General features: G+C 42.6%; 1 protein-coding gene across 2 annotated transcripts; it reads right to left on the bottom strand.

The window, feature by feature from the left end:
- Nucleotides 1-1,465: 1,465 nt before the first annotated feature.
- LOC148969657 (uncharacterized) lies at nucleotides 1,466-7,684 on the bottom strand. 2 transcript variants are annotated; one of them, XM_089125225.1, is made up of 4 exons: nucleotides 7,437-7,684; nucleotides 4,115-4,248; nucleotides 3,791-3,847; nucleotides 1,466-2,411 (listed from the first exon to the last, which is right to left on the bottom strand). In XM_089125225.1, the coding sequence occupies exons 1-4, from the start codon at nucleotides 7,504-7,506 to the stop codon at nucleotides 2,370-2,372; spliced, it is 303 nt and encodes a 100-aa protein (XP_088981351.1). In that variant the 5' UTR covers nucleotides 7,507-7,684; the 3' UTR covers nucleotides 1,466-2,369. The 2 variants fall into 2 exon arrangements, with proteins under 2 accessions (XP_088981351.1, XP_088981352.1); XM_089125226.1 differs by having other exon boundaries at nucleotides 3,791-3,841.
- Between the last annotated feature and the right edge of the window lie 5,434 nt (nucleotides 7,685-13,118).

Below are 13,118 nucleotides of genomic sequence, written 5' to 3'. Positions count from 1 at the left end.
CATGTTGCACAACCTGTGGAATTCAAGTGTCACTCTATTGAAGAGGAGTGGGCCGCAATCAACAACCTGATCAACTCTATGCGAAGGAGATAGTATATATGCCAGACCAGTATGGGGCGCTGTAATTCTTCCACAGAGATACACTATACATGGAGAAGAAGACTTTGAGCATACGCATAACCTTGTGTGCTGTATACGAACCAAGAAGAAGAAGACAAAGATGATGTGTCCGACACGTGATGTCATCGTCAGTGTTGTAGTCGAGACCACCTCACTCGAGTCCGAGTCGATACCGAGACCAGAGACGGTCGAGTCCGAGTCGAGACCGAGACCAGTGAGGGTTGATTACCTAATTTACTCTTATTTCCTTAAAGAAATCCTTTTTTTTTACTGAATTTACTTAGACTTTAAAAAATATGATCAGTGTAGGGTAAAAAGGCCACATAGTAGGTGGTGTTGAAAGTAATTTTATTACAATTTGTCATGCGCAGTTGCGCACTAGAAAATCACCAATCACTGGGCGTTTCAATCAATTTAAAGAAATATTTTATTAACATACATTAATAATCCTGAAAAATATTTTTAATTGAACTCGAGTGGACTCGGGAATAATTCCGAGTCCTAAAAAAAAAATGTTCGAGTACGAGTCAATTCCGAGTCCAAATGGACACGAGTCCATGACAAGACCAAGACCATTAAAATATGGTCTCGAGACCGAGTCCGAGACGAGTCCGAGTCTCGAGTACTACAACTCTGGTCATCGTTTCACAAAATATACGGATTGGCTGTACACACAAAACCACAAGGGTGTTGTTTTCAGATTAATCCACTTTGGGACCCGGTTTAAAAAAAATAACGCTTTCACTCTCCCAAAACATCGGATCCATGTGGACGAAGCATCAATACGATAAAAACTTTATACGTATACAGTGAAACTCGTCTTCGTGTGGACGGGCCCTTTTATTGTGGATAGCCTAAGGCACACCTGTGTAATAATTCTGCTGTCCTATCAGTATCTTGATATGTGCCTATATATACCTGTGAGGTGTATGGATTATCTCGGCAAAGTAGAAGTGCTCATTTAGACAGATTTTATTAATTTACAAAAAATTAAATTAAAAATAAATAACTAAAATTTAGAATTTATTTCGCTCACTTAAGTCAGATTATGTATTCTTTGCCACAATAATATGCAAACAATATGGATGTATGTGTTTGCATTTTGTATATATATAAAATGAGGTTATGCATGGTTAGTAACTCTAGTTTACTAACTATTTTAGTAACTCTATTTGTTCACTAGACTTTTGAGAGCTGGATGTTGTAGCCTAGGGTTTGAGGGTTTTTAGTAAAAATGATGTGAAGATCACCCTGCCCAAAAACAACAACAATATTTTAATTTAACATTTTTTTTCTGAATGAAATGTTCCAGGAAGAATGCAGATAATGCTCTTTATTCATGTTAGCATGTCAGCAAGATAGACATCAAAACCAGAATACAAAGCAGAAAAGGGAAATATGTCATATTTATAAATCAGTTTATCAGTCTAATAGCATTTGCACTGAGAAAATCAATAGGATGCAGTTTTAAGAAAATAAATTGGTAAAAATATAGCCTTGTTGATTTTATGATCAACAGTACACTGTAAATGAAATGCAGTATGGCTAAAAATATAGATTGTATAGTACTGTATGTGTTTTGACAAGTTGACATAAACAGAGACACAGGCCTAAGCAAGATAGTGTTAGATGGCAATGCCCTGCTGGTACCCATATACCATGGTTCTGAATGATTAGCATATTCATATACCATTGCATTTACATTTAATTGTTATGCAGTCCGAGGATTTTTTTTATTATGGCAACCTTTTTGTAAAGGAAATGAAACATGACTTGTTTTGAATCTTTACATCTGAGTCTACTGAATATATCCACCCATTGGCCAGCAGAAAAAAAAAGTAGTAATCTAATAAGTAACATGGTAACATTTAGATTATTTTAGTGAAGTTATATTGTGTTAGGTTCATCATAATGTTTGTATAGCGTATAAATACTGTCCTCTAGAACGAATAATGTCAATTTAGCACCATGATATAGTGTAATAACAGGTTGTACAGCAGCATTCTTTAAAAAGCACCAAAGTTGGCATCGCCACATCTATGTTAGAATCACATGAGAAACGTATCCATCTCAGACTAAATCATAATATTCGTGACTTTCTAACATCCAAAAACACTTTAGGAGTCTATTCTCATTTTTACAACGATTCACTCTAAGCTGTTATTATAGTATCTGACTTTGTTCCACATTGAATCACCTGTGCTTGTCTCCGATCATGAGTTTCCCCGGTGAAGCCATGAGCCGCAGGGCTACATTCCTGATCCCTCTCCTTGTGGCTCACCGTCAGGCCTCTGAGAGAAAAGGAGAAGTTCTGAGACGCTCCACTGGATGGATTGAGTTACATTCACTTTACATGTTAGTGACTGAGACATGTGAGCAAGCACTGGATATACAGAACAGTTTCTTATCCAGGGAACATCATCCCTATATACTGAACAGTACATGAAGTATGTGGAATTGTGGTGTTTTCATCCATCTATCCATCTAGACTGTCTGTCTCACTCTTTCCATACCTCCCTTCCTCTCTTTCTCTTCATCCATCCATCCATCCATCCATCCATCCATCCATCAATCCATTCAGTATTGGAGTCTTACCATGTGCAACCATCCATCCATCCATCCAGTGTTGGAGTCTTACCATGTGCATCCATCCATCCATCCATCCATCAATCCATTCAGTATTGGAGTCTTACCATGTGCATCCATCCATCCATCCATCCATCCATCAATCCATTCAGTATTGGAGTCTTACCATGTGCAACCATCCATCCATCCATCCATCCATCCAGTGTTGGAGTCTTACCATGTGCATCCATCCATCCATCCATCCATCCATCCATCCATCCATCCATCTATATCTATGTCACTCTCTCCATTCTTCCATCCATCCATCCATCCATCCATCCATCCATCAATCCATTCAGTATTGGAGTCTTACCATGTGCAACCATCCATCCATCCATCCATCCATCCATCCATCCATCCATCCAGTGTTGGAGTCTTACCATGTGCATCCATCCATCCATCCATCTATATCTATGTCACCCTCTCAATTCCTCCATCCCTCCTCCCTCTCTTTCTCTCCATCCATCCAGTGTTGGAGTCTTACCATGTGCACCCATCCATCCATCCATCCATCCACCCATCCATCTATCCGGTGTTGGAGTCTTACCATGTGCACCCATCCATCCATCCATCCATCCAGTCATCCAGTCATCCAGTGTTGGAGTCTTACCATGTGCAACCATCCATCCATCCATCCAGTGTTGGAGTCTTACCATGTGCATCCATCCATCCATCCATCTATATCTATGTCACCCTCTCCATTCCTCCATCCCTCCTCCCTCTCTTTCTCTCCATCCATCCAGCGTTGGAGTCTTACCATGTGCACCCATCCATCCATCCATCCATCCATCCACCCATCCATCCATCCGGTGTTGGAGTCTTACCATGTGCACCCATCCATCCATCCATCCATCCATCCATCCGGTGTTGGAGTCTTACCTTGTGCACCCATCCATCCATCCATCCATCCATCCACCCATCCATCCATCCGGTGTTGGAGTCTTACCATGTGCACCCATCCATCCATCCATCCATCCATCCATCCATCCATCCATCCATCCATCCATCCATCCAGTCATCCAGTCATCCAGTGTTGGAGTCTTACCATGTGCACCCCTACTTGAGATCCACCATTAGAGAACATCTTTGAGTTGTCCTGCTCCTGATGAGTGAAAATAGATTAGCAGTTTTAATGAGGTATACTTTCAGTTTCAACTCTCAACTAAAATCAACTAAACAGATCTTACATCACATAATACATCTGTCAGTAAAACAGGGTTTAAACTCTTAAGATTGTCTCACTTAACCACCAATATCATATAAATAAAAAGGTTTGGAATGGCTGGTATTCAACATGATATCTACATTTTAGTGGCGATAATGTAAAAAAAGGGCTGATATTTCTTCCATGCATTTGTGGTCCACTCACGTAATCTGAGTTGGCCTCCAGTAGTTCTTCTGCCTCGCTGTCTTCAGAGCTACAGCCTCCATGTTGACATCTCACCGCACGCTTCTCTCTCCCAGACCTCAGGAAATCCACAGCAGAAGACTTCCGGAGCAGCGCTGAAACACAAAGAGCAACACACTGACGTCACCAGGTCATCACAGGGAGTCTTACACACTCGGCGCATCTCAACCTGCTCCTTTTCAAACCTTACAAAAGTTCAGATCACTTTTTAAAATATGTGTGTTTAACTATAATGTACTACAAAGTAAAAAACTTGACTTTTCTTTTCATGTTGTATTTCAAAAGACAGGGGTACGGGTGAGGTCTGGGACAGTTTCTTGGTATTGGGTATATATATATATATATATATATATATATAATATAAATACTGTATATAAATACGGTTGAGTGCTTTGCCCAACAGTTCTCAAACATCCATGAGCAGACTGAGCCCTCCTGTGGCTCCCACCCCGCCCGTTCGTTCACCCAGGCCGGCTCTGGAGGCCGCAGGGGACGCCTTATATACGCCGGGTTAAGCGGCACTCTTGAGCTGGGCCGCTTAGAAATGGGACTCAGTTCTTTTCAGGAGTTGGTAGCAGGGCCACTCCTTCCAAATGGTGGAGGGCTAAGGGAGAATCCTAATTCAGAAAGAACTGACTCTCCCATCTCTGAGCACACAGAGTTCTCGAACGACACAGTGCACCGCCTCCGAGCCGAGCACCCCTTGTTCTCCTCTGTCCCAGAGCCAGATGACAGTGTGCGCTGTCACCGGACTCTACTGCACTCATCCTCCTCTGTCGCCAGTATCATTCCCTGAATAAAGGGCACGCTCGGCACAGATGCACTGGTGCACAGCTGGCCTCGGGGCCGCAAATATGCATTTCCCCCAGTGAGCCTTGTTACGCAGACCCTGCACAAGTTCAGGGAGGACGAGGAGCAAGTCATTCTGGTTGCGCCGTATTTGCCCACCAGGACCTGGTTCTCCGAACACATTCTCCTCACGACAGCACCTCCTTGGCCCATTCCTCTGAGGAAGGACCTCCTTTCTCAGGGACGGGGCACCCTGTGGCACCCTCGTCCAGATCGTTGGAACCTCCACGTGTGGCTCCTGGATGGGATGAGGCAGGTTTGAGTACTGTACCACCTGCGTTGGTGGCTACCATCACTTCTGCTAGAGTGTCTTCAACGAGACACGTCTACGCGTTAAAGTGGAACCTCTTCGTCAACTGGTGCTCTTCTCATTGAGAAGACCCCCGAAGATGTTTGATCAGTGTCATGCTTTCCTTCCTTCAAGATGGGTTGGACCTTGAGTCTCCACCCTCAAGATCTATGTCACCACTATCGCCGCACACCATGACCTTATTGAAGGTAAGTCGGCAGGGAAGCACATCCTTATCGTCAGGTTCCTGAGAGGAGCCAGGAGACTGAATCCTCCTTGGCCTCCTCTCGTGCCCTCTTGGGACCTCTCAGTGGTCTTAACTGCCCTGCAGAGTGCTCCCTTTGAGCCTTTGTAATCAGTCGAGCTTAAGTTCCTGTCAATGAAGACAGTGCTTCTGATTGCATTGGCCTCCATCAAGAGCCCGGCCTGGATATGTGCCCAAGGTTCCTACCACTCCCTTCCGGGACCAGGTGGTGAACCTGCAAACCCTGCCCCTGGACGAGGCAGACCCAGCCTTGGAACGGCTCTGTCCAGTACTTGCTCTCTGCATCTATGTAGACAGAACGCATTTTTTCAGGACCTCAGACCAGCTCTTTGTCTGTTATGGTTGGAAGCTGAAGGGAAAGGCAAGGTTGTCCTTCTGGATAGTGGACGCCATTGCTTTGGCATACCAACAGCAAAGTCGACCGTGCCCCCTTGGTGTGACTGCCCACTCCACCCGAAGTGTGGCATCCTCTTGGGCTCTAGCGCATGGCACCTCGCTAACAGACATCTGCAGAGCTAGGCTAGGTGTCTCCCGTGTGCATGATCCCTCCCCTGAGCGACCCCCACATGTGTTTTTCCACTGTAAGCCTCTCTGAGCATGCGTTTTTCCCTCGGCAAGCCACCTTGCCACCCCTGGGGTTGAAATTTTCCACCTGCGGCTGGACACCCCAGTGATTCCCCATATGCATCCTTCAGGTCATATGTGTATTCTCTAAGTCTCTCCATCTGGGTTGGCAATAATTGCATATTTCCTCCAAAGCTATGAGATATGGTCCCCAGTGTACCTTGGTATTCCTGTGCTAAATAGGAGTCCTTCATCCATGCCAATCTCACGACAAGGATCTCAGATTTACGCAGGGCACGTTTCGCAGGAATCGCCTGACCTCAGTCTTGGCTCCTCAGTGAAGAAACCTGTCTGCATTGCTGCCAGCGTCCTCCACTATACTCACGAATTAAGGCGGAGATACGCTAGGCAAATTCCGCAGACCCGTGGCATTTCTTTGCCATTGGCTCATTTTATATTGATCGAAGTCGATAGGCTTTCTAAGCGAAACCCCATTCGTCGTCATCCGACGGAACGGGGGTTACATCCATAACCGAGACGTTTTCTATGTGAATACATTGTAAAGTGTAATTTATTCCTGTGAACAAAGCTGAATTTTTGGCATCATTACTCCAGTCTTCAGTGTCACATGATCCTTCAGAAATCACTCTAATGTCTCATTATAACGTTTCTCATTATTACCGATGTTGAAAACAGTTATTTCATGATTTTTTGATGAATAAAAAGTTCAAAAGAACAGCATTTATCTGAAATAGAAAGTTTTTGTAACAATAAACGCTACCGTTCAAAAGTTTGGGGTCAGTAAGAATATTTATTTAATTTTTTGGGGGTAAATAAATAAAATAAATCAATACATTTATTCATCAAGGATGAATTAAATTATCAAAACACAGTAAAGACATTTATATATTACAAATGTATTATTTTTACTGTAAAGACATTTATTATATTTACAGTAAAGACATTTATATATTACAAAATATTTTTTACAATTTAATTATGTATAATTATTTGTTGTATTTTTAGTAAGTGCAGCCTTTTCTTTTAAAAACATTACAAATATTACTGTTCCAAAACCTTTGACTGGTAGTGTATATATATAAACTACCTTTTATTAATGATAAAAAACCTGTCAATAAAAAGAAAGGGAAAGTTGGCTCACCATAGCTCCAAAAATAAAAATAAATAAAATATTTATTTCATGTTCTCACCAAAGTTTGAGCAAAGTGGCTCTTCATCAGATAATTATCATTCATAAACAAACACTTAAAAAAGAGTAAAATATGAAAAACATAAAAAGGAAGAGTTCCCCATACCTGCCTCGCAGATGTAGGTCACAAGCATCAGGACGAGCAGCGTTGGGATCAGCTGTCCGTGTGGCTCCATGTCTCATCTCAGCTCCGGCTTCAGAATCCTGCAGCTTTTACCTGAGACTCAGCCCGTCCCACAGCAGAGGGGGGTGACCTTCAGCCCATCCCACAGCAGAGCATCCCACAGCAGAGGGGGGCGACCTTCAGCCCATCCCACAGCAGAGGGGGCGACCTTCAGCCCGTCGGGGCGACCTTCCGCCCATCCCTCAGCAGAGGGGGCGACCTTCAGCCCGTCGGGGCGACCTTCCGCCCATCCCTCAGCAGAGGGGGCGACCTTCAGCCCGTCGGGGGCGACCTTCAGCCCATCCCTCAGCAGAGGGGGCGACCTTCAGCCCGTCGGGGCGACCTTCCGCCCATCCCTCAGCAGAGGGGGCGACCTTCAGCCCGTCGGGGCGACCTTCCGCCCATCCCTCAGCAGAGGGGGCGACCTTCAGCCGTCGGGGGCGACCTTCAGCCCATCCCTCAGCAGAGGGGGCGACCTTCAGCCCGTCGGGGCGACCTTCAGCCCATCCCTCAGCAGAGGGGGCGACCTTCAGCCCGTCGGGGCGACCTTCAGCCCATCCCACAGCAGAGGGGGGCGACCTTCAGCCCGTCGGGGCGACCTTCCGCCCATCCCTCAGCAGAGGGGGCGACCTTCAGCCGTCGGGGGCGACCTTCAGCCCATCCCTCAGCAGAGGGGGCGACCTTCAGCCCGTCGGGGCGACCTTCAGCCCATCCCTCAGCAGAGGGGGCGACCTTCAGCCCGTCGGGGCGACCTTCAGCCCATCCCTCAGCAGAGGGGGCGACCTTCAGCCCGTCGGGGCGACCTTCAGCCCATCCCTCAGCAGAGGGGGCGACCTTCAGCCCGTCGGGGCGACCTTCAGCCCATCCCTCAGCAGAGGGGGCGACCTTCAGCCGTCGGGGGCGACCTTCAGCCCATCCCTCAGCAGAGGGGGCGACCTTCAGCCCGTCGGGGCGACCTTCAGCCCATCCCTCAGCAGAGGGGGCGACCTTCAGCCCGTCGGGGCGACCTTCAGCCCATCCCACAGCAGAGGGGGGCGACCTTCAGCCCATCCCTCAGCAGAGGGGGCGACCTTCAGCCCGTCGGGGCGACCTTCAGCCCATCCCACAGCAGAGGGTGGCGACCTTCAACCCGTCCCACAGCAGGAATGGACATTTACATAAACCAGAGCGCAGTTTAGCCAACACTGGGCAAATACTGCATCTCAAGATGTTATCAGGTAAACACCGGACACCAGGGACGTGCACAGGGGGGTTGCTCAGGTTGCCCGGGCAACTGCCCATATGCCCTTCTCGACTCAGGTTGCCCTTCCGAGGAAAAAAAAAATCGTACAATGGATGTAGAATTTCACGTAGGCCTAGACAAAAAAATAATATAAAAATCGCAAAGCCTCATTCACTTCCATTCGGGCACTGAAAGGGAAAGTCAAACTGTTTACGTGGCTGCAGTGCCGCACGCGACCATAGACTGCACGCGACCGGTGTGTATGGTAAGGCACCGCAAATTACTCAGGCCGCGCCTCCATCTCGTGTCGCGCGCTAATTAATGTGTACGAAGTCCATGACAAAATGAAGCGAAACTATCCTTCTCGTCACGAAAAGAGGAAGAAGAAAAACATGAGAGTGAATTGCGGGAACAGCAGTCAGGTAAACTTGTGTTCTCTCCTCTCTAGTTTGATGTCAGCAAAGTTTGAAGGTTTTTGGTCTTGCTAACCTATCTGGGTAGGCAGTGCATCTCTTGCATCACTTTTTGCCTGACAAAAGTGAGAGTAAAATACCATTATTTATTACGGTTTGTTTTTTATAAACGACAAAGTGCAACAACAGTGTTTGTTTACTGCAGCTCGGAAAACATAACCGCGTCGCGTGTGTTGCGTTCATATGCGCGTGCACGAACTCGCATTTTTCAAGCAGAAATGTGGAGACCAGAAATACTGTACAATACATGAATGATGGCACTCCCAATCAAAGTACACATTATAAAGACACTGATTATCTAGTCTCAGTGTAGTTAAAAACTCTAAACAACTGCACTAATTATGCAAGATAGAAACCAATGTATTGGCAATTTGACATTGATTGACTATTGATTTATAGGCTATATTGAATTTAAAATGATGATTAGCTGGACATTCTGGTCAATATGAATGCAAATCCCTCAGTAAATAACAATAAATCAAGATTTGCTTCAACATGCATAAATAAATAAATAAATAAATAAAAATCATAGGCTACTGATTCCGAAAAATACCCAGGCTGTAGAGTGACCCAAAATTAATCCCAAAAGCCAAAGTTCAGGGTTGTGCTTTATTATTTTCTTCTTATTTATGTTTACGTTAATATTCACTTGTTATCTTAACATTCTATAAAAATGCTTTATTCAGTAAATATTATTTGTTTGAACCTCATTCTGTTCTATATTGTTGTACTTATTCTTTGACTGTTTTGTTTAAAGGAGGGAGGATTGTTATTGGGCGGTATTGAGTGGCAATGGCAAATGGTTTACATGGCTCACGGCATCACAGATCAGGTAGAGGGCCCCATAGCAGAATTTTGCTTAGGGCCCCAGGGGGAGGTCAGGATTGGCAAAAAAGGATTGTATTTTTTCCCGAAATCTAAGCGTTTTTTATTTTTTCGAGTTTTTCCATTCAATCCAGATTATTTCTTTTCAAATAAATAAATAAATAATAATAATTTAAAAAAACCCTTTTTTCAGGTCAGAGCAACTGCCCCTCAAAATTCCTGTGCACGTCCCTGCCGGACACAGGGCAAGAAACACAAGAAGCTTGTCCTCAGACGTGTCACTGAATGTTACACTACTTTACATCCATTTTAGACGTGAGACGTGAGAGAAATTTATACTCAAAATGTCTCTGCCTATGCTTGTTTTTAAATAGTACAAATTTTGTTACAGCCACTGGGCAAATATGAATACAATAAAACCATTGAGTGATTTTTGAACTAAATTGTGGTGTATGTCGTTACGTGTTTTAGATGTTAGAATTTTGTGTTCCTCAATTATTATATCCTTTGATCAAAATGTGATATTTATGTATGCTAACTTTTACATTTTTGGTGTTTCATAGATCATTTTGGGTTTGAATTGTGTATATTTCGCTGATATTAAGCTGTTTAATAAAAGGATTCTTTGTGACAAATTACATTACGTTCATAAAACTTTATCCTTTTCCTGAGCAATAATGTCATGGATTTTGCCAGTTGTTACTGTTCACAATGATCCATGAGGGAAGAAACTATAAATAGGGATTCATTCTACTGTATAAAAAATTCAGAAAAATCTTTTTCGCTGATTATTCTCCTGATAATTAAAATTATATATATTTTTTCCTTCCGTACCATTAATATAACAAATCATTAATACATCTATTGCAATCATCATATTAAACGCTGTGCCGAATTGCAGAATATTCTTCAAAAATGTAGGTCAGTAAGATTTCTTTTTAGAAATGTATATTTTATTCAGCAAGTGTGCATTAAATCGACCAAAAGTGCCAGTAAAGACATTTATATGGTTACAAAAATATATATTTCAAATAAATGCTGTTCTTTTGAATTTTCAATTCATCAAAGAATTAAAAAAACAAACAAACAATATAAAACAAATAAATTTTCTTGAGGATCAGATTATCATATTAGAGTGATTTCTGAAGGATCATGTGACACTGTAGATTGGCGTAATGATGCTGAAAATTCAGCTTTGCTCACAGGAATAAATTACATTTTAATATAGCTTATATTAAAATAGAAATTGTAATTATATTTACAGTAATTTGGTGAGCATGAGAGTCTTCAAACCTCAAACTTTTGAATGGTTGTGTAACTTTAAGGATTTGCGTGAACAAACTATCCTTCAAAAGTAAAACTGAGAGATTCACTGAAAGTGTGATACCAGCTCTCCTCCTTTTTTACATGTAATGGCTAAATGTGTAGCTTATATATTGGATTCAGATCAGTTTTATTACTGATTCGTTGTGTGTCGGCCTGGTTTGCATTTGCACCTCAAACACAGTTCATGTTGTGGCGCATGTAGTTCAGGTGTGCCATCGTTCAGTTCAGGTTCACAACCGCCTCGCGTCAAACAATTTAGCCCTTGTTTACTAGAGCACAACAAATCGGATCCTGAAGATTCTTAGGGATTAAACAGATTAGAGAGGGATAGCGTGTTTTTGTGGACAAAGGGTCTTGTGATTCGGGATATAGTGTTACCTGTCCCTCTAATTAAGAAGCTATCGAGAAGCTGGATGGAGAATTTCCATCAGTGGAAAAAAAAGAGCTCCTCCGAGGACCCATTAAAGTGAAACCGAGCATGATAACCCTGAACCGGGCCCTGTGACCTCCTGTAGCATCAAGACACTTCACTTTTACAGCAGCTCGTTCAAACACACACACACACACACACACACGGAGCTGGCATTATCTAAATAGAACAGAGTTGAACTTGATAGCTTATTGTTAACTTGTTGGTGCATGTAAATTGGTTTTCTTTGCAAGTACGTGTTTTGCAAAAACACCAACAACCCAGCTAACAAAGTTAGGTTCTGAGAACGTTTTTCTAACGTTCCATTTTGGTTGTGGGAACGTTAATTTAAAATGTTCTAAAAACGTGGAAATGTCCAGTTTGCTTAACGTTGCTGGAACGGTGTCTTAATGTTTGCAGAACGTTGCTGGAACGTTAGCATAATGTTGTTAGAACGTTATCCTAAGGTTAGCATAATGTTGCTGGAATGTTATGAGAACGTTTATCAAACACAAATAACGTGATAAAGACGTTCCGATAACGTTGTTCTAAGAACGTTTTTTATCAACGTAATGAGAACGTTCATCAAATACAAATAACGTGATAAAGACGTTCCAAGATTAAGAACGTTTTCTCACAAGAACGTTAATAACGTTATATGAACGTTCCGAAAACATTATTTTAATAACGTTTTGTCCTAACATTTACACAACTTTTAAAGAACGTTAGTGAATGTTCTGGGAACGTTCCCTGTTAGCTGGGAAGAATACCAACTAATTATTTAATGTCAGGAAATAAGGGGCACAAAATCAAAATGTACGTTTATTATTATTATATATAGTTTTTTATTGTTTTTATACAAAGCATGTGTACCTTGTATTTGTTGTGTAAGTTCTCTGTTTATAACAATCAAACGGTCATGGCTAAAGCTACAGAAAATTAAGCCTACTCGTATATTTCCAGAAGTAAATAAACGCAACACACTGATTGTTGTATTATCCAATGGCTTTAGGGGCCAGAAAAGGCAGCAATTACATATTATTTCAAATTTACTTTAAAATAAAATGGAAACATGACTTATGTTAAATAAAATAAGAAAATAAGTGGTCTGAGAGTGAACATATAGCACTTTGAACATGTTTCAGCCATTAGTGCTTTGTGTTTCTCATTTGTAAATGATGATTTGAAAGAAACGATGATTTGTAAAGATAATGGGTAACACTTTAGAATACGGTTCCTTCGTTAATGAATAACTACACAAGAACTAATGAGTAACACAATATTAACAATCTAGTAACTATTATTAACTAACAAGAAACTCTGATTAACGAACTAGTAAGTAATAGCGCACAGACGAATGTGGTAGTTCA

Source organism: Pimephales promelas, chromosome 21 (assembly GCF_988280905.1).
Source record: "Pimephales promelas chromosome 21, fPimPro1.hap1.1, whole genome shotgun sequence".
In the NCBI taxonomy this organism is placed as follows: domain Eukaryota; kingdom Metazoa; phylum Chordata; class Actinopteri; order Cypriniformes; family Leuciscidae; genus Pimephales; species Pimephales promelas.
This window is presented reverse-complemented; position numbering and strand designations above follow the sequence as displayed.